At 39.8% G+C, this 21,316-nt stretch overlaps 2 protein-coding genes across 2 annotated transcripts in view; one reads left to right on the top strand and one right to left on the bottom strand.

Moving 5' to 3' along the window:
• Positions 1 to 7,176, bottom strand: part of LOC131782546 (MAM and LDL-receptor class A domain-containing protein 1) — a 9,296-nt gene extending 2,120 nt beyond the window's left edge. Inside the window, exons 1-10 of the mRNA XM_059099288.2 lie at positions 7,053 to 7,176; positions 5,666 to 5,734; positions 4,532 to 4,696; positions 4,095 to 4,215; positions 3,626 to 3,810; positions 2,727 to 2,945; positions 2,377 to 2,544; positions 1,994 to 2,173; positions 1,181 to 1,324; positions 606 to 865 (exon numbers count right to left, since the gene is read on the bottom strand). Coding sequence (XP_058955271.2) covers positions 606 to 865; positions 1,181 to 1,324; positions 1,994 to 2,173; positions 2,377 to 2,544; positions 2,727 to 2,945; positions 3,626 to 3,810; positions 4,095 to 4,215; positions 4,532 to 4,696; positions 5,666 to 5,734; positions 7,053 to 7,131 — 1,590 coding nt within the window. The 5' untranslated portion in view covers positions 7,132 to 7,176. The remainder of the gene's footprint in view (positions 1 to 605; positions 866 to 1,180; positions 1,325 to 1,993; positions 2,174 to 2,376; positions 2,545 to 2,726; positions 2,946 to 3,625; positions 3,811 to 4,094; positions 4,216 to 4,531; positions 4,697 to 5,665; positions 5,735 to 7,052) is intronic.
• Positions 7,177 to 12,738: 5,562 nt separating this feature from the next.
• Positions 12,739 to 21,173, top strand: LOC131782589 (ATP-binding cassette sub-family C member 4-like). Its single transcript, XM_066162703.1, has 8 exons — positions 12,739 to 13,266; positions 13,798 to 14,180; positions 15,409 to 15,681; positions 15,721 to 16,763; positions 16,980 to 17,550; positions 18,475 to 18,611; positions 19,221 to 20,074; positions 21,129 to 21,173. The coding sequence occupies exons 1-8, from the start codon at positions 12,739 to 12,741 to the stop codon at positions 21,171 to 21,173; spliced, it is 3,834 nt and encodes a 1,277-aa protein (XP_066018800.1).
• Positions 21,174 to 21,316: the final 143 nt, after the last annotated feature.

Here is a 21,316-nt window from a genome sequence, read left to right as displayed (position 1 = left end):
TTAAAGACGTGAAAATATAATTGTATCTTCTTGTTTTGATCGCACGCGGTTGTTTTGACCGAACGTACAATGTCACTTGCGGGTTTGAATAAGTTACTTTTGCACCTGATGCGCGCGCTTTGCTTCTGCATAGTTATGAAAAGCTATATCGTATTTTTCATGTATATTATTAATACGTAATCGCATGAGTTTTCTCGTGCAATTTGGAATAAATAAGCACTTGTAAAACTCGTGCAATTTTGTTAGTGCTTGAAAAAATTTACTCGTGCTTATTTATTCCAAATTGCACTCGAAATCATATGATTACCTATACGAACGATGAAAATTACCATATTACCTCGGATAAGTGCTCGGGTGCTTAATTAGAATTTAGGCTAAAAGGAGGGTCGCTAAATGGGGGGGGGGGGGGGCGCTTATTAATCTCCTGTAATGATTCCGCTTTAATTGAAGCTTCATAATTTGAAAAAAAAACAGATCAAATAGCTTTCCCTTAAATCCCTACTATTAAACACAATGAGGGAAGAGGGGTGGGGCGCTAATTCGGGGGAGGGCGCTATTACAGCGTGGGTGCTTATTCGAGGAAATACGGTATTCATGGTATGTACCTGATATGACACAGAACTGGTGACCTCGACACTGGCTTGTTTCCATTCATTTCCCTGTTCGCCAGACTTTTCCCAGACAATTCTTTGGTCAGAGCCGTCATTATTCTTTACTAGAACAGAGAGCTTTCCTATTCCAGAACCCAGCATGTGATACCAGAATGTGAGTTGTTGACAAGATCCGGCTGAAAAGAGTTGACTGTAAAAGCAATTCGTGCCTCCGGTTTGGGCAGGCGAAGACGACTCAAAATATATATAGTTTCCTTAACAAAATGCAAAGAGAACACACGTAAATGTCAGTATTTACCCTCTGCTGGGTAAGTCAGCCAGTCAACTAGTCAAACAGACAGTAGGTCGGTTGATCTCTGAGCTTAGTCAGTCGGTCAGGCAGTCAATCAGTCTATCAGCCTGTCAGTTAATCGTTTATTTGAATAAGGCATGAACCTGAGTTTACTTGTGCAACAGGGAAAAGTCGTTTGAATTTAAATTTTGATAAAATTCATCTGATAAGACATGAAAACAGTATAAGGTAACAAAAGAAAGCGGCCTAGTTAGTTCCAAATGGTTACGAGCCTTGCCTGAACCGGAAGTGTGGTCGCCAGCGGGTCCAGTCCCTGAACTTCCGGTTGGTCCATCATGACGATACCATCTGGGATATTTGTTTGTATCACAAAAAGTCCAGTGACACAGTCCACCCATCTCAAACTCACAGTCGTAAGGACCTGAAATAGAAGAGAACTGAGAATGGATTACAGGATTCTGGGAGATCTCAATTAACAATTGGCTTCAAAGTGTCCTTAAGAAATTCGTTCACTCAAGCATAGTTTCGTTTGGGAAGCAGTGGAAATACCTCTCCTGGCTGAAAACTTTCTATAACATTGTATATAAAAAAACTCATGGTATATTACAATCTCTTAGTTCTAATTGGTTTTCAGGTCGTGGTATCTCAGCTCATAGACTGTGGACCACAAATATGGTAGGATTTCGTTTTGTTACAGATTTTGAGATATATCCGTGGGTGTTAATAGGATAGTTATGCTCCTGAGGCTTGTCGGATAGTAGAAAGTTATGAGCCAAGTGAACATATCTGTCGTATCTTATGCAACGTGACCTCATCTAAACTCTGTTCTGTGATTAATTCTGTAAACTCACGCCATCCTCTCGACCAATCAGGTACAAAACTGTAATCAATCACGACTTGGTCTGAAGCGTTTTTCCGCTTTACAAGGTTTTAGTTTTACGACGTGCAATTGAAAGCTTCTCTAAAACAATTGTAAAATAGGATCACTGACAAGCTCAATGAGGGAAAAGAAGAAGAGACAGACGGCAGGTTTGATATTTTTTGGTCGCGCCTCTCGACGAAGGAGCCTGAAAAGCTCTTTATTTCTTACCCAAATGACAGCCTCGCATTACACACTCTCCGACTTGCTCATCATCTCCATCACAATCTTTCCCGCCATTTTTTGGTTGAGGCTCATTGCACTGCCTCGTCCTGGTGTATGTTCCCTCGTCACATGACACACTACAGGAGGACCATGATGACCACTTTCCCCAGTGCCCATCGATCGGAGCTGAAAAGTGATTTGAAGAAAGACATACTGCCTGTTCCCTTTTCATTGAATTATTTGGAGAGAGGGTATTAGACCTGTCTTTGAGATGGAACACTTCTGAATCAAAGGCTTAAAAAGTTGGACTCACTCAGGGTTCACAAACTGCCAGATAAAAATTGATATAACCTTTAAATTTTTGGTGTTTATATTGTTGGTGTCCTTACCATAACATTTTTCGTCGCTGCATTGTTCCGTCTGTGATTGTATTCCGTAGGAATCTGCACCGGGACAGTTGTTTAAATCATGTGATGCGCAAAACCGCTGACGTGTGTGTCTGCACTGACCGTTGCACGGACCAAAGTCTGTCCACGAACTCCAACCGTTGCTGGGGCCTGGGAAAGAATAATTGTCTCATGCTTTGAGTGCTGTATGAAGCGGAATCAGTTCAAAGAAAATCTTAAATCTCTATAATTTTTAGTTCCCATCAACTGTGGAAACGTCTTCGGGCTTTATTCGATTCCATTTCTTTTTAACCTGAAATTTACTTCTTTAATCATACAGAGAAGTCGCTTACCTGAGCAATCATAGAGCGCATTTATCTGAGCGATATCAGTTTTACTGAACCTATCTCGCTGACCCAATTCCGTATTTGGATCACCAATTGCTTGTATTGTTGGCTGACCATTTATGGAAAAGCTGGTTTTCCCATAATGCATGATGCTACCCGTGTCGTAAACTTCATTTAAATAATCGATCCGCTCATTATTATATTTGTCGAAATTGTGTTCTTTTCCTGTATAAAAAACAAAAACAACAACGACAGACAATCGGAATAACATCCTGTCCTTCAAAAACAAATTCTTTCCAATTTTAGTCTCCAAGCATAAATTGTTAGAGCCAGACTCTTCGCAGACCTCTTACCGGCTTGCTTTCCTTAGAACAAAACTAATAAACATTTTTATAGTCTTCGACTTGGACCCTACTTACATGGTATCGAGCACCCGAGACAACCCTCCCACCCGAAACAACTTCTACAGAGCGCACATTTCACATTTCACACATTCACTCGGCAATCTCTCTTTCGCGAGAGTCCCTCTCTCGCGACAGCCCCTCTCTCGCGACAGCCCCTCTCTCGTGACACCCCCTCTCTCGCGACAGCTAGGTAAATGATCTCCGCCGACCTTAAACACACGGGCTCTGGAGACAATCTGAGCCGTCTCGTCTCGGGTAGGCGAGCTAAAGTTTTTGTATGAAAAAAGTTTTCCTAACTAACAGGGTATCCCTACATGCCGAGGTGAGACGACTCTCCCTCCTGAGCTGAAATAAGTTAGCTCAGCCAGGGTAACTCTGGGTTGTCTTGAGTACTACAAACCATATGGATGGGCCCTTAGAAAAGCGCTGAATATGAAAAACTTAGTTAAGCTTATTCTGAGGTAACTATATCCGGGATAGGCATGAATCACATTTAGTTACCAGGCTCAATATTCTCCCACATAATTTCCACATACTGGTCACGGTCATAGCGGGACTGTTCGTGCCAAAAGCCGATGGCGTGCATCATCTCGTGCATGGCAACCCCTCGATGGTTGCAGCCCCTCCCTAAAGAGATTGTTTGTGAACCAGTTACCCAGTACTTCATTCCAACTGATGAAAAACATCTGCAGGGGAACAGAAAAGAGTCGAAGAAAACAAATCAAACACAAACCTTGTACCCAGATCCCCTACAGCTAAATGTTTTTAGACTACAACACAATGTTGCTTGAGAAGGACCTGGACACGAGATAAGAAATAAACATCTCAAAATGCAAGATTTTCTCTCCACCAGAAACACATTTTTTTTCACTGATGAAACGCCAAGGCTTTTTCTGTTTCTAACTCTGTTTCTTCAAGGGTATTTTAAAGGAGATACTAACCTTAGCCTTACTACAACCCATTTCCTTACCCTGATTGTTTCTCAAAAGTTACCCATCTCTCCTCATTTTCTCGTGGTTTCCATTTCACGCATGTGTGTTGCGTAAACTGGTTAATGGCCTCTTGGATAGTCTGTTCATATCCCTCTTGCTCTGAAAGAAAATAATATTTTCCTAAATCAAATTGTACGGTACTTTATGGGGCAGTTTTTTCTTGGTTTGATTATTTTTTCAAACAAATGGAAATGTTTCAAAATAATTTCTCAAATTAAAAGAAGAAAGTGCCCAAATTTATCGGTAAGCAAAACCTGCGAACTGAAATCATCGTATAGCAAACTGAACTTCCATACTTAAAATTTTTATAAAGAGCATGAATGTCACTTCTCTGGTACAGTGTGTCGCAAATAAACCCTTCGTCCTCTCCCTAATTATAGTAACACGAGAAAACTTAAAGCAGGAAACATCTCACTGAGTATATCCGAGATTTGATAAGGAACAATCTTTGCCGTCCAGATATATCTTCTCAACCGTTGAGCATTTCTCTTTTCCCTTTCCTGGTCATTCGAACTTGATTCGTCCGGATTGGGAGACAGCACTATGTCACCTTCAAAAAGACCCGGTTCAATATCCACTTCTGTAGCAAAAACAAAAATGAACAAGTTAATAAATAAACATGTAAGCAGTTGTATCGTTAGATGATCTCGGTTTTCGAGCTAAGGGACAGATCATTATGTCGCCTGGGGGGGGGGGGGGGGGTTAGCTTAGGGTTAGGGTCACATGATTTTTGTTGTGCCACGATAAAATTTGCTGATCTCCCCACAAGGCTCTGTAATGTTCTTATGATCTCTTCCCCCCGCTGCCCCACCCCCCCCCCCCGCTGTCCCACCCCTCATTGACAGTTCATTCACAGTCAATTTTCTTTTGTCCATATTTGATACTCCGTTGCCGAAGACTGATCCTTCCATCTGTTCCCCTGAAAACCACGCGTTTCCCCAAAAGTCCTTCACCCCTCCTCTCCGACGATAAATAGTGACTAGTGCTTGAGTAACCCTCAATGCCGAAACTAATCTTGATTTCTGTATTCTGTAGCATGAAGCAATCTTAGAGTTTGCTTCTCCCCCCCGTCAGCAAAACACATGCAACGAGATATGCTTTGCAAACATATACTTTTAAAAAAACATTGCGAAGCTTTTCTGGACGCTGTATCTAGCGCTACAACAAAGATCGATGGCGCACGAACAACTTGCTCCCTGAGAGACCTGGTACTGAGTTGGTCAATCAAAGTTAACAAAGTCGATCGAATCGCTGTAACCCACTTCTACTTGTGAGTGGAAAGGGAATCTTTATGAATCAAGTATCTTGCTTCAGGGCATATACATCCCGCCTGGGCTGAGACCTGAGCCTTTTTTTTTAACTTCCGCCAGAGGAAATGTCGAATATCATCTTATAACACCCTTCTTGCGGGGTTCTTCACAGGAAGAGATCACTTGCTTTAAAGAAAACAACAGATCCAAAGGAAGCTAAGGAATACATGATTCGTTTAAAGAATGCTATAATTTTTTTCGGTTTTGGCAGCGGTTTTTAAGCAATTTAAACCACAAACCTTGATTAATTACGTCGATTATTTCTAGAGCTGTTAGATCTGAATCATCCAGTTGAGGTCTGTTGTCACCTGTAAGAAAGTATTGAAGAGAGCAGTTTTCAGCAGGTGTATTACTCTATCAAAAAACTGAGTTACTTGACCTTGAAGAGGTGAAAACTCCGAAGCAAGGAATTACGAGTTCGACGATGTAAAATTAATTAAAACCGGTCGATATTCAGGGATGATGGTAAAAACAAGAACAAGTCTAGAATCTAAACACAATCCTCGTAACTTAAGATTTTCTTTTCACAAGCAGAACGCGATGATTATTGGTAAAATAAATTTTCCTCTTGATTTGAAATATTTTGAACGAAAAACGCTCCAATGGTAGCTCTATGAGGAAGAATTTCATGATGGTGTAAGAAAATTCACGAATCAAAATGCGCATACTTTTTCTTGTAAAAGGTGCGATGAATTTTGAACAAACTTTTTTATTTTCAACTCATAGATTCACGAAAAGGAAATTTATCTGAGAATGTGAAAGTGCTATAACTTAATGGAGAACTCATAATAAAATATGATATATGTGTATCTTTTTTACTCCGCCCTTTGATTCAAATCTGAAAATTGATAACATAAATAAATATTGCGAAGTGTTCTTTTAGATGTTTAGATAATAAAGTAAATGGCAGGCTTAGTATGGTAAATAAATGACATCTTCCAAATGAAAGGTTTCTATGCAGGAAGTTGCGTCGCACAAGTTTCAAACTTATCAGTAAACGCAGTAAGACTTCCGAGTGAAAAAAGACTGTATTGCACAGGAAAAATGATAATTTTACTTGTATGTTGTCTTGATTATTCCTATTGTAGTCACAACACTCTTAAGATTTTTCTCCGTGTGCATTAGGGATCAACGATAGTTTCTTTAGTGACATTGAAAAAAACAAATATATATTCTGCCTGGGTTGACACTGTATCCAACCTGTTTCAATGAAGGGGCTAAGGTTTCTAAAGAAAATGTCGTGCTGCGTCGGTGGGAGAGTGACGGTTGCCAATTTACGTTATCAACTCAGTTGATAATACTAAATTACCCTTTATCAATGAAGCATCTCCAGGAATAATGTTTTGGCGAACGCAAGTTCTCCAGAATTTTAACTTGTCAGTTTGATGCTCAAAAAGTCAACCTCTAGATCTTGATCAAAGGAAGAAGTCAATCATGATGATCTTCATAATATCTGTAGTTTTTTCATCTTCTTAACCACTAGATCGACGAAATTTTAGCTAAATCACCCAACAATCAAGATTCTTACTTTGGAATTTCAACCCTCGCATTTTGATACGATAAGTTAGAGAAGAATCATTCCGAATAAACTTGTAGTAGCTAAGATGCTTAGATATAACATTATACCTGGTATATCACTCAGGATGGGTATACCTCTTCCTAAAGATGCTTGGATCAAAGACAAAATCATTACTATGGCCAGCATTGTGATCTCCTAGGAATTCAACTACGCTCTGTTTTCAAATGAACAGATCAAACTTAACGGCAGCTATATAGTCAGCTCTTGTCAATAAAACAGGTGCCATTTCACATGTTTGTTTGCACCATTTTATAGATTTGACACTTGTTTAAACAAGTTCCCGAAACAAGCAAAATATACAATTAGAGAGGAAATATGAAGATCTAGATACTGTCACCTTAAGTAATCAAGTAGATAGTTGTTTGTTGATGAACTATGGTAATGTTAAGTAGTAAATGTTTACCATAACAATGTAGGTTCGATTCATGTCGAAATAGTTTGAGGATTTCCTGTCAGTTGTTATCAATAATCGTATGCCGCCGTGAAAACAGAGCGATTCTTCTTCACATTGGATATTGAAAAACTCAGGGATCAGGAACAGGCACTTTCGTCATTCACACCTGGGCCAGAACTGTTACCGTAATGATCGGAAAAAGTATAAATATCTCCAAAAATATTTTGCATTCGTGCTTCGGAATCACGAAATCACAGAACTTGTTTACTCACCAGCTTTTTGTACTACGATTTGGCCTGTCTGCGCCGATTTCTTCTTTTATAAATCATGTACGACTTTTGTCATCGAAAAATGTGTTGCGGAGGGGCTACGACGTGTCGAAATGTTGTAAAATATGTCTAAGTTCCACAGTTTTTTCATATTCTTTGTGAATTTCTTTCAAATATGACAAAATTATGATTTAAATAGATGACACGACTTCTGTTATCTAAGCGTGTGTGTGTCGCAACCTCAAATCATATCTGCGAGTCGTTACAAAAAATTGGAAAAAAAATCCAAAATCGTGGAATCGCGTTTTGCCGATGAGGGTAGTAAGTGTCAATAAACGCAAAGAAAAACTTGACGCTGATATCAACATGTCCTTGATAACCAAGTGCTTGTTTCCCACGATTACAATGCTGTGTAAACATAGTATAGGTAAATGTAAGTTTGTTTTCCTCAATTTTATGAACAGAATCACGTACTCGAGAAACAAGAGAAACTAAGGAGTATTTTGTTGTATTTTTGTCTGGTACAAACAATTTTAAAACGAGTCCTTGTCGGAAAAACGTCTTATAAACTGTTCTTTTTAGCCTCCAGTTTCAAGAAAAAAAATTTAAAGTGTTATTTAAAATGACTCTTTCTTTTTTTAAATTTTATTTGATCTACCTTCTTAAGGGAGTGATTAAAGATTCCAGATTGACAAAAGAAACAATGTTTTTCAGGGACGAGGGACCGACGATCACTTCCGTCAGAACAGAAGATGGGGGAAGGGGGGGAGGGGGTGGGGAAGAGAAAAACCAAAATGTTGTTTAAGACAAATATTTCTTTAGTTAATCTTCTTAAAGATTACTAAAGTGTATGTGGGAACACATTGGTAAGCGGTCTTTGCATTCCATTTACCGAACTTTCTTTGAGAAAAGGAACACTGCTAACTGTCTTTAAGGTTTAGTTCTTGGTGGCCGCTCAAGGTCAAGGGGCAATTAGACGGTAGCAAAAGGGGGGAGGGGTGGGGTTCCTAATCCCGTTTCACTCACGAGTTTTTGAAAAATTCACACGGCATGTTTTTAAAAGGGAAAATTTCAAATCTCTCTTCTTGTGCACAAGGTTTCAGGGAAATCTTGACATTTCTACGAAATGAAAGAAAAAAATTCACGGGTCACGTCTATTTCAGGAGGCAAATCACGTCTGACGCTGGTTACCAATAAATTCACGAATGACGCTCGCCGTTGCTACCCTCTAATGAAGTAAAACGTCACTAACAAAGGAGCTGTAAAAGGAGATCGAATGTTTCCCAGAAATTGTTTATCTTGAGGTAAATACTTTCTGCTTCAAAACATCTAAAAGATTATGAACGATAAAAGTGTTTTATTTCTCAGAGATGCAAAATACTAAGTTGAAGGAAAGACTCTCAGTTTCATCAACAAACCACCGTACTCGTGTGAACGGCCGGAAATGTAATGATTCCATCCTGCATGAATTTTATGTATGTACTTAGCTTCCGGTTATGCACCGTTACCCAAATTTATTCCACTCAGTAACGTGCACGCTGATATATTTGTTACTAACTTGATTCCACAAAGAGTGCCCCGAAAAGGAAAAATCATTGTTTATACTAAGTTTTTCTTTTCATGTTAGTTTGACATTAAAAACCTCTTATTATAAATATATGTTGACGGCTGGGAGGTTCGTATGGTGAAAAACTGTGACCTCGGTCTTGAAAATGCTGCCCGAGGCCTAGTTTGGCAAGGACTGCCACGACAATGTTTTCTTCAAAAACAGTCAATGATCTAACAGAAAGTATTATTCACTCTCATCGACGATTGATTCATGTACGAAAATTTACCTCTGTTCATTAAGCAAACGGCGAGGAAAGTAAATTCAAATTTTTTTTACTTTGAAATTTTGAGAATTTGCTCGTTTGTTTGCTGCAATGGCGTGTGTAAATCTGGTCTTTCCTCCCCAAAAACTACATTCAAATGATACACTCCAAAGAGACACAAGGGGATTTAATGCGGCCTTTTCGTTGAATTCCTTCGGTTTCTGTTGTGTAATTTACGGTACAAATTGAACGGACTTGGAAAGACTCACCGAGAGCGTATATTTGTTGTAGAACTGAAATTAAAACCTCGCTGGCCCTTTCTCAAATTGTTTGAGAAAATTCAGATATTAAATGAATGAAAGTGATTTGAGAGAGAGAAAAGAGAGGATTAATAAGTTATTTATCGAATTGAGGTAGCTAGTGACCGATTTCTATGCTTAAAATTACTGCTCAGCCGGAAAAACGAGATATATGTATGAAAAATGGCAACGAAAGTAGGGATGTACTCGGCGACTCACGAGAGCATTGAGGTGTGGACGTCTGGTATTCTGCAGCATACACCTTTATTGATATCTGTCGGGCTAAACCAGCAACGAAACTACTCGCTACATCAAGTTACATTACAACAGATACTATTTATATATTGATTCAGGGATGACTCAGCATGAGACAGCTGCTTCTAGAACATTCTTGAAGGTCACACTACAAGTGTTACCGTTGCCCGTGGGCAGAGGTAAGAAAATACGGACCATGTAAAGAACCAATCAGATTGTAGGATTCGTTGCTGTGTCTTCTGGAAAAAAAAACTAAAGAATATTATACTCTGCGAATATAAAAAATATCATTGGCATGCTCTTGCATTTCATTTCGTGAGATGGTTGATTATACGTGGGACCAGGGAGAGTAAGATTTCAAGGGGAGGTGCAGGTTTCGTTCGATTCTCGTATTTCATGTATGTGACATGTTATCGTTTCGCCTTATTTTAGACATTTATGCCTTTTTCTAGATGGTTTTAGATAGTTTTAGAGTGGCTGTAGATGTTTTTGAGGTGGTTGTAGGTGGTTGTAGATGGTTGCAGGTGGTTGTAGGTGGTTTTATGTGGTTTTAGATGAACTTAATGAGGATTTCAGAAAGCTTTCTTTACAAAGCGCAAAGTGAAGTCTACAAAATTAAACTTGTCTAGGTAAGCTTGTCTTCTTTATCGTTTTGTTAAAAGACCTCTTTATACTTGGAATTATACTGATTCCGATAAAACTAGCAGGGACATGGTGGCCAAACTATCAAGGTCATTGTGTTGTGTTCTTTCGCGAGACATTTTACTGTGGGTAAGCACCAGGGTGTATAAATGTAACAACAGTTCAGGTATAAAAAAAAAATGAAAAATGAATAAATATGTGTAGGCAAAGCTTTTAAGCTTTCGAGCTCTTCTCAATATTCTAGAGAATGAAGATTCTTGTATGGAGCCCGATGAGATAATGCTTAAATTCAAACACAGCAAAATTGAAACAAATCTAACCAGTTGTACAATATTTTTCGTACACCTAAAAACTCTAGGATTTTTTCTCCTTTAAAATGAACGTCTTTCATTTTCCTTTTGACTCGTGGAAACGCGATAGCGTAGAAACGAGTTGTTGTAGGTACTTTGGGATGTGTAAATTGGCGTGGACTCCTCGTAATTAGTCGTAATTAGTCGGCTCCGAACTCGAGATCTATCCTTCCAGAGAAGTCCGAAGTCCTGGTGCCATTGTGATTGCATCGATCGTTGCGATGTTTATTGTCTTTACACGGCAGTTTCGAAGGTTCCAGATTAGCGCTATGATCAAATTAGAGACCAAATCTGAAGGGTCTTCGAAGAGTCCATGCGCTAAACATAACGAGGAGCAGCGAGAATCACGAAGAGTTTGTGAGTGACAGAGCAAGCTGTGGACATGGAAATTCCTACGGAAACATGTACCCAGGACATAAAAAAAAGTGTCAGTTTACTGCATCGAACGTTTCGGCAGCTACGCTAATTTCGGTCTTTTCGTTATGGTCGTTTCGTTTCATTGTTTTTCTATGCAAACGCGACTGTTTTGATAATAAAAATGATATATGATCGGTTTCTACAAGTCGTTACCGAGCACGTGACCATAATTTGGCCGGTGTTGTTTTGATCACTTGACGGTCTTCCAATTAATTTCTATCGCATCCGTGTAAAAAAAATACAAGTATATGGGTGTACTGAGAAACAAAAGGGAAGTTCAAAACTAAGAGAAATTTCGAGTAATCTGTTACGCCTCCTTGGAACGGAGAGTTAGACAAGTAGTTTAGACATATCGGCCTCTTCTGCTGCACGTGGGTCTTTTGGTGTAACATGCGTGTGTTTCCCATAGGTTACAAGAACTTTACGTACGTGGGAGTGCTGTAATCACGGTATAAGCAGTACAAGGTAGAAAGGTTATCGTCAACCTGGAGTGATTATGTGCGACATTTTGCTTCATCAATCTTTGCCATTTCTAACACTTGAATATCATGAATATTAATTCAGAGGGGGGGGGGTGTAAGGGTTAAAATTCTTGGAGGCTAACAATGTGCCGCTGGATAGGGTTGCATTTTCACGACTGCAATGACTTTTATGGCGTTGCATTTTCAGCTATTTTCAGTAGAGTTACTAGAATGGGGTTACACATTTTTGAGATTTAAGGCGTAAGAAATTATGTCAAGTAAGGATTCACCAGCAGGAAGATTCGTGGTAAAAGAGTTGTTACCGTATTTTAATATTTACTAAACGGCTCCCATTCCATTCCGGTCTTGCCCAAAAGCGGACAAAGATGAGGTGTATAACTGGCCACAACATAGGCCAAAATACGGCAGAGGTTCTGAGAAGCCAGCTGCACATACCCAGCAAAAAATGACCCATGTACCCCCCTCCCGGGGGGTTTCCATCTCATACTCAAGCATCTGCTAACTGCGCGAGCGGGTCAAATATGTATAAGAAACTAACTATGGGTGTGAAGTGAAAAACATGTCACAAAATTAAAATCAAATTCTAAATTGCATATTTTCAAATGAGAAAAATGTTCATCCTCTAAATCAGGCTTCAGTAGCCCAAGGTCCTAAAAATGACTGATGTGATGATCCACTGAAATTCCGACATAATGATGCATTGATTTTTAGCTGTAGATTGCATGAGTATTGAAACGGAAATTTTAATTTGTTTTAGTCTTTTAGGGTAATCAATGCATTTATTTCCTTGTTGTTTTGTAGGCCTCAAGAGAAAATGCCAAGAGGCGGTTACAGCAAAATATCTAGTGATGATGATGAAGAAGTCAGTTTTACATCCGCTCTTTTCTTTCGTTGGATGAACGGCGTCCTCAAGACAGGCAGTCAAAGACCTTTAGATCAGGATGACTTTTTACCGTTACAAGAAGAGAACTCGGCCTGTTTTGTCACCGAGAAGTTTCGAGAAAGCTGGGAAAACAAGAAAGTTCACTGCAAAAAAAATGGGAAAAAACCCAAGTTGTGGAAAAGCGTGTTTCAGATGCTCTCTGTTGAAGATGTCATCATTATTTTGTTGGGAAATAGTTTGTTTACAGTATCTCGCCTTCTCTTTCCATTGCCTCTCGGGTATCTTGTTGCCAAACTAATGTCAACTGAGACAGGCCATTCTATTTCCCTCTATGCATGCGCTTTGGCTTTGTGTTTCAATGCTTTGATCGGCAGTCTTGGAATGCATCATCAAGACTATAAAGGAGAAGTGTTGGGGATTCGAATAAGCAGCGCCTTGAGAGGTCTGGTGTACCACAAGGTAAGTACGGTTCAGCTTAATGGTACTAAGGCATTTTTCTGTTACTCCTAAAATTCTTCAGCCCGGGTTAGACACTCAAAAAAGAAAAAAGTTGCCCATCCGATCCGGAGTTACTATTTCCAGAACTTAAAATCTTGTTATCAGTTGCGGCCTCTGGAAGCCAGGGAACGATATCACTGAACCAAGGAAAGAGGCAAATTGGTTTTTGTGAAAAAAGCTGAAAATTGTGGGGGCAAAATAGTGCGTGGTCGCCACAATCAAAACAGCGCGATTTCTCCAGTCAGCGGTGTGGTTAACGATGTCAGTTAATTGTTGTATAAGTATAAGTGAACAATCTCACTAGAAATCATAACAAATGTATCTTCACTTGTCAGAAAAATTATTTCCACTGGGGCGACGGACTTAGTCAAAAATCAGTGACTGCTCGTAATCTCATAAATTTTAGAGAACACTTACTCTCTTTGTTACTAGCTCCAAACAAACGAACAAACGAACAGTATGAGTCAATTTGATGTCCTTAATGATCTGCAGACGCTTCTTCTCAGCAAGCAGACGTTACTGAAATTCACAGCTGGACGCGTAATTGACCTGATATCCAATGACGTGAAGCGAATGGAGGAAGAGACCATCAAGTTTTTTTTCTTGACCATTTTCGCATTCTTTAGCACTGCGGGATCAATGTTCCTTATCACATATTTGATTAGCTGGCAGGCTGTAGTGGGAGTTATCTTCATGCTTTTTCTACTGCCGTACTTTGCGGTCATGTCCTATTTCAGTGCTAAGCTGCGCCTACGCACGGCAGCCGTGTCCGATCAGCGCATTTCTTTGATGAACCAAGTTGTGTCCGGGATCCGCGCGATCAAAACGCATGCGTGGGAAGATGAATACCGAGAAAAAATAAAGCATACTCGAAGGTAAGGCCTGATTTTATGTCAACTCAGGAAGTCAGAGGCTAAAAATCTCGAGTCTCGATGGGGTGATGGCTTTTACGGCAAACGATTAAAATTTTGGCCATTAGACTAACGGTTTACCCAAATTGGTGTTGGAGATGGGAATGATTTTTACGGTTAATTTTTTACAACTAACGGTTAAAATTTGTCAATTTTTACACCTAGCGGTTAAATGATTTGGCTGTTTCACGGCTAACGGCTAACCCCGATGAAACCCTCGGTTTAGCAATCATAGCCATGGAAAGTAAATTTATTTTTGATTGAGGTATTCTGAAAGTGGTTCTGTAGGTATTTCACAATTATTCCACGAGCATACGTTTGATGCGAGATTATACCATCGCAAGCAGATTAATTATAGTATTACAACATTTTCATCCATTTTGAAATCGTTGGTGTTCCTCGCTATCTGATTGTCGTTCATCGGTACCATTTGTTAACGAATCGCTCCATTTATTCCTCTAAATCTTTTCCCCAGCTAATGAGAACGTTTACTAAAAAAAACCAATCAATCAGATCTCAAGGCTCGGTGAGAGTATCCAATCAGGCTGCAAGAAACTGAAAGACAACTTCTGCAACTTTTTACAAACCAGGTCGGCACTAGATCAATAAAATTTTTGTAGAGACTAAAAAATCCTGTATTTGAGCGACTGAATTTTGCGATTTCAAAATGGATGTAAAAACGCACGTGGTAATTGAACTTCGTGTCGTGCACTTTTTGTCTGAAATCGTACTTTTGATTTCAAACCATGCTGTGTGCTTGTTTGATTTTCGAATCACGCGTATGATTTCAGGCGAAATTGCACTTCACTCTGTTCATTTACCATTATTATTGATAGAATTGTCCAAGGTTAGATATTCCTGTCGATGCTTGTAGAATTTCATTCTAACTTTAAATTAATCAATCTTGCTGTTATCGACGGAAGGGTAGACTGCTGAAACGAATGACTTCCCATGGGGCTTTATTGGAAAGTTCTTCAGTGTACTGATTTGAAAAATACGTCAATAAATAATTCATGTAAAAACTTTTATTATTAAACTTTGCATAAATATTTTTCTATCGTTTGCGGCGAGATTGCACTAGATTTGAAAATTTATTAGCCACAAATTTTGTGAGCCCTTCTGATTTGTGATTTTTAGGTATGACATTCCACTGAGCATTCGCATATAACATGGGATGAAATTTTATTTTCAGGCATGAAATCAGTGTCATTTCGAAGAAGACAGCCATTAAGTCAACCATTGATGCTTTGATTTACTCTGTGGTTCCAATGGCTACTCTTGTTTCAGTAATTGTCATGGTGTTAACGGGACAACTCCTCAAACCTCCTGATGTTTTTATGCTCCTTTGCTTTATGCGAATACTTAAAAATAGCTGCTTCTATGACTTGCCCGTTGGCTTTATGGGAACATATGACGCATTCGTTTCGCTTGGAAGAATCGAAGAATTTCTTCTTTTGGATGATTTGTCTGAGACCTCATTTGGTGATGAATGTAAAAAAGACAGACTTCAAACAGAAAGTGGCTTAACTAAACCAAATATCTGTTGCTCTGATAGCCAAGCTGAAAGTATGAGCCGAGACAGTTCCTACTATGCGTATCACGAAAAAAACACAATACCCACCACTTTATGTGTTTCGAATTTGACGTGCAAGCAATACCTTCGTGAAGACGAGTTCATTCTCCAAGATATCGACATAGTCGTACCTCCACAGAGTTTAACAGTTATCACCGGACCAGTAGGAAGTGGAAAATCTACTCTGCTCTCGGCGATTGCTGGTGAAATACCGTACGCGAGTGGAACAATTAAATACCAGGGTTCTGTCGTTTATTTGCCTCAGTCTGCTTGGGTGTTCTCGGGAACGATAAGAGAAAACATTTTGTTTGGTCAGCCTTACGAAGAATCCAAGTACGAAAGAATAATCGAGGCTTGTGCTCTGAAGGAAGACATCCAGCGGTTTCCCGATGGCGACCTAACGATTGTGGGAGAACGCGGTGAAGTTCTGAGCGGAGGGCAACAAGCGAGAATTAGTTTAGCGCGCGCAGTTTATGCTGACGGAGATCTCTATCTATTGGATGATCCACTGAGTGCTGTCGATTTCAAAGTTGGTCAACATATCTTTGAAAAGTGCATGAAAGATCTACTGGGTAACAAAGTTGTTCTTTTATCCTCTCACCATCAACAGCACATGGAAAATGCCGGCCAAGTGATTGTGTTGAACAGGGGCCGTGTGCTGGAGAAGGGACGATTCATTGAGCTACAAGAACAAGGCATAATTAGCTCAATTGTTGACCCGCATTTTAAAACATCTATGAAGAACAACACTGAGCCATATGAGACGGTTGGGTCGGAGACTAAGGAGAAACACGATGACATTGACAAATGTCAGGAAATACTTCCCCTGCCCAATGCGGGCAAGAGTTTGGAGATAGTGCCGGAGGATCGCACAATCGGAGTGGTTACATCCAAGCTTTATTGGGACTACTTCACAAGTGGAGTGCATCCCTTAATTATTATTGGAATGGGCGTTTTATTTCTTATCTCTGAAGGTAAACTAGCACCTAGACTGAGCATTTTCTCAGAGTTAGATCCAAAACATTAAATGTTAAAAAAATAACCTTTTTTTCATTCCCTTTTTCTTCTTTATTGAATATTGTAATACAATTTACCTTGTAGCACTCTCAATTCCTAGGTAAAGCTTTCCTTACGAGGAAAAAAAATTGCTAACTCAACTGTGCATCTTTGTTTGTTTGTTTTTTTTTCAGCCGCCATAGTTGCTCCGGACTTTTGGCTCTGGTTTTTAACAGAACAAAACCAAGAGGATCAGAAAAACAAGACTTATCTTTCTATTTACGCCTGTCTTGTGAGCGTGTGTCTTATATTTACCGTTGTTCGAGCTTATGGTTTCCTCCTGATTTGTCTGAGGTGCGCCGAACGTCTGCACGATAAAATGCTTTTAGCTATTTTACAAGCACCTGTTCTGTTCTTTGATTCAAATCCCGTGGGAAGAATCCTAAATCGCTTTGCTAGTGATGTCGGCTGCGTGGATGAGCTGCTACCCAAAACATTCTTGGAAGCAGTGCAGAATCTCTTGTCGATATCCATCTTAATTCTGATATCGATTACCACAAATCCTTGGCTTTTCTTTCTTGCCTTTCCACTGACGATGATGGTAGTGTATATTTCCAAGTATTACTTGAAGACTGCCAGAGAGCTGAAAAGGTTAGAGTCGATATCCCGAAGCCCAATGTTCTCTCATTTTTCGGAGACTCTGGTAGGACTGGTCACGATTCGCACCAGAGGAAGGCAGGCAGATTTTGTGGAGACATTTTACAGGTAGATCAGTGACACTGACACTTATCGCGTGGTGGGGGGAGGGGGAGGGGGAGGATTTTTTGGGGGGATCGTATGATTTTCGGGGAGGGCAGAGGAGTTCTTTTAAGCGTGATTTTGATAAGTGTATGCTGTCTTACAAAAATTTAAAAAAAACACAAATACAAATCAAACAACCAAACCAGCAAACACCACACACCTACTCATACACACATACAAACAAAACACCAAACAATTCATCTACATAATTTCATTACTCAACTGTCGACAAAATACACTTCTAAAAGTGCAAATTTAACATAACGTTCAGAAAAAATTCTTATGACTGGAGTATAAATAGTTTGGGGATTCATTATGCACGAGGAAATATGTCAAATGGAACAAATATTCCAATTTACACAAGACTACACAATTTACGCGGATTTGTGGCCCGAACCTTTATCTGGATCAGAGAGGTGGACCCAGGTAAACTATATGATTATCGAAATGACCTGGGGAAAGTGGGGTGAATTACACAATGCGGGAAGTTCTAGGTAACAATTTTTCCTTTTCATTGTTTCCTTGGTATGTTTATAGGCCAAAGACCGATCTTAAGTTTATACGTAAATTGACCTCCGTAAAGAGTTTAAAAGCTGACGTTTCGAGCGTTAGCCCTTCGTCAGAGCGAAAGGCTAACGACTGACGAAGGGCTAATGCTCGAATCGTCAGCTTTAAAACTCTTTACGATGGCCAATTTACGATATCAACTCAGTTGATAATGCTTAATTACCCTGTTATACTCCCCCACTAACGTAGCACTACAGTTTATTTAGAAACTTGCCCCCTTAAGTTTATGCGCCCTGGCTCGGCTTCAGAGTACAGCCACCAGATAAAATTGTTATCATTATCAAGCTAACTTTCTTCCTTGTGAACGTTTAATCCCGGCAGATGTCAAGATGTTCATAATCAGTCGTACATTTTGGTGATGGCCAGTGGTAGATGGTTAGGAGTCCGTTTGGATTGTCTCGCTTCCCTGTTAGTTGGTGCAGTTGCTCTGGCCGCAGTACTGGTCTCTCAAAATGCCGGTGAGCTCTACAATGACCCTGTTGTTACATTTGCTATCTGAGAATATGTATAGTCACGAGTTTGGTTACAGCATAGTGTTAGTGAGACAGTGGCATTGGGCGACAAAACCTGTTGTTTAATGGAGCATTTCGTGCAGTGCACACTACTTGACGTATGTCACAGTAAATAGTTAGTTTCCCTCCGGTGCTGACTATAGAAAAAAAGGAAGGAAGAAAAAAGAAAAAAAGTAACTAAAAAACAAAACAAGACAGACTCTGCACACCCCAACATAAGTATGCATATTCTCTATACTGTTCTCTGTACATTTCCTTAGGAACTGGCCAGGAGAATTTGTTTCACAGTCAAGAGCCTCTTCAGTTGGTGATCATTTCCTTGATTCAGGGATGATATTGTAAGGAGAAATCAGATATTGGTCACTCTCTTAATAGTCCTTTAAAAAGAAACTGAGAAGGCAGTCAGAAGGTAGCGGCAGTAAGGCTGAGCATCATAAAACTTACAACAACAGCAGAAATAACAATAATAGGAACTTAATAGTGAAATCAATTTTACTTAATTGGTCATTTACTTGGTTCAGAATTTTTAAAATGACAGTCCAAATATCTTTTCAGCTTTCGCTGGCCTTTCACTTGTTTACGTCATCCAAACTATGGTAATCACTCAATATACTGTTAGAAAAGCCGCTGAAGTGGAGAATTACATGACGTCAGTTGAAAGAGTTCTGACGTATACTAAACTTAACTGTGAGCCTGGGTACAAAGTAGAACGACACCCCCCTAAAGATTGGCCAAGTGAAGGACGTATTGCATTCAGAAATGTATCATTGACGTATTATCCGGAAGGACCTCAAGTGCTGAAGGAAATAAATCTTAATATCAAAGGAGGAGCAAAGATCGGAGTTGCTGGCCGTACGGGAGCTGGGAAATCATCGTTAGTGGCAGCTCTTATGCGCATTCCTGATGCTGACGGAGAGATAATTATTGACGAGATTTCAATAAAAGATATAAACATCCGACAATCCCGACGGAGTATTTCGGTCCTTGGTCAAACTCCTGTGCTTTTTAGTGGAACACTGAGAAAAAATCTAGACATTTTAGAGGAGTTTGAAGATCCTGACTTATGGCAGGCCTTAGAAGACGTGCAGCTAAAAGATTTTGTAGAGAATCTTGAGGCAAAGCTTAATCACGAATTGCTTGAACACGGTGCTAATGTCAGTGTAGGAGAGCGGCAGTTGATTTGCTTGGCTCGTGTGCTGCTGCAGCGAAGTAAGATTATTATATTGGACGAGCCAACTGCGCATGTCGACCCCGCCACAGAGCAGACGATTTGGGACATTGTACGGGAAAAGCTGAAGGACGCAACTGTTATCACTATAGCTCACCGTTTGAACACTTTAAAAGACTGTGAGATGATTTTGGTTCTAAAAGATGGAAGAGTTCATGAATTTGACAAATTTAATTCACTGGTGAGCACTCAGATCTGAAACTGGCATGGCTCTTTGAACGGACTCTGAGGAAAATTTTAACTTGGAGGCACGTCGCCGGATTTTGACTCCGGCTCTAGCAACCATAAACCAAAGTCCATTTGGTGCAAAAATGGAGCACCGGTTTTTTGTATCTGTAGTAAGATGATAAAAGATTAACCGTAACGATAACTGTGTGCCTTGGTTAAAAAAGCTGTTCCTCCTTTGAGAGAGTTGATCAGTTGTGAAACACTTTAAAAAATCGCTAGTTTCACCCAAGTACTCGGCTTCATCCAATTGAATAATTCTTTCCCAATTATATCAATATGCAAATATCTATTTAGTGTTTTTCATCAGAAGAAAGTCCCAATCTGATTGAGACCAATGAAATAAAAGTGTGTATGTTTCTTTTGTTGCTTGAAATGCTTCTACCCGAAATTCTAAACAGACCTTCCTTACATAATAAGCTTTAAGACTCCGCGAAGGAAACAAATAACATCAAGTTCTTTAGTTCTTTGATTGTTCGGCGGTTGCGGGGTTGGTTGGAAAAACTCATTTCACCAACGTGAAGCCACTTTAACCCCAAACATCGCACGTCTTGTTGGAAACCAAACATACTTTCTGAGTTCGCTTGCTTAAGCAGAAGTTTCCATATTTCGTCTGTGAACTAACTGAATACACCTTGTAACTTGTAGAAAGATAGAATTCCGTGAGCTACATTGTTGAAGTCGCTGTGCGTTGGACAAAATCTTTGAAAATTACACTTTCGATCGCTGTTCACAGGGGTGGTCTGCCCAAAAATCATTTTTGGCTTGTGGCGACGCAAAAGAAGAGAACTGGAGAACAACTAAACTATTTTTGAAACATGTGTCCTAAACCCTTTTCATGGGCAAAAAATGAAAGAAAACTTTTTTCCGACGGGAAGTCGAGAGGACCGCTCTTAGCGGGAGCGGCACTTAAGATGCTGGTGCATTCTGCTGAAATAACCGAAAACGTACGTACAGGCTTGAGCGGCTCATTCCGGGGCGGTGGATTATTCAAATTTTGATCTGTTAAGGTAAATGAGAGAACCGTGTTTTCTATGAGTTCACTCACCCGTTAAAAGAAACAAATTCGAGGCGTTGTAACCTTTGGTCACAATTACTCGGCTGACTTACGATGACTGACGATGACTTAAGTACTAAAACATGGAACGACCTAAAACCACCTAACACCACCTAAAACCACCTCAAAAACATCCACAGC

This window comes from Pocillopora verrucosa, chromosome 2 (genome assembly GCF_036669915.1).
Source record: "Pocillopora verrucosa isolate sample1 chromosome 2, ASM3666991v2, whole genome shotgun sequence".
Lineage (NCBI taxonomy): Eukaryota > Metazoa > Cnidaria > Anthozoa > Scleractinia > Pocilloporidae > Pocillopora > Pocillopora verrucosa.
This window is presented reverse-complemented; position numbering and strand designations above follow the sequence as displayed.

Bases quoted from the DNA above. Each gene is read 5' to 3' on its own strand.
- LOC131782589 (XM_066162703.1), top strand. From the start codon at position 12,739: ATGCCAAGAGGCGGTTACAGCAAAATATCTAGTGATGATGATGAAGAA. The intron at 16,764-16,979 runs GTAAACTAGCAC...TTTTTTTTTCAG, and splicing joins TTTATTTCTTATCTCTGAAG to CCGCCATAGTTGCTCCGGAC. The intron at 20,075-21,128 runs GTGAGCACTCAG...TGATCTGTTAAG, and splicing joins TTGACAAATTTAATTCACTG to GTAAATGAGAGAACCGTGTT.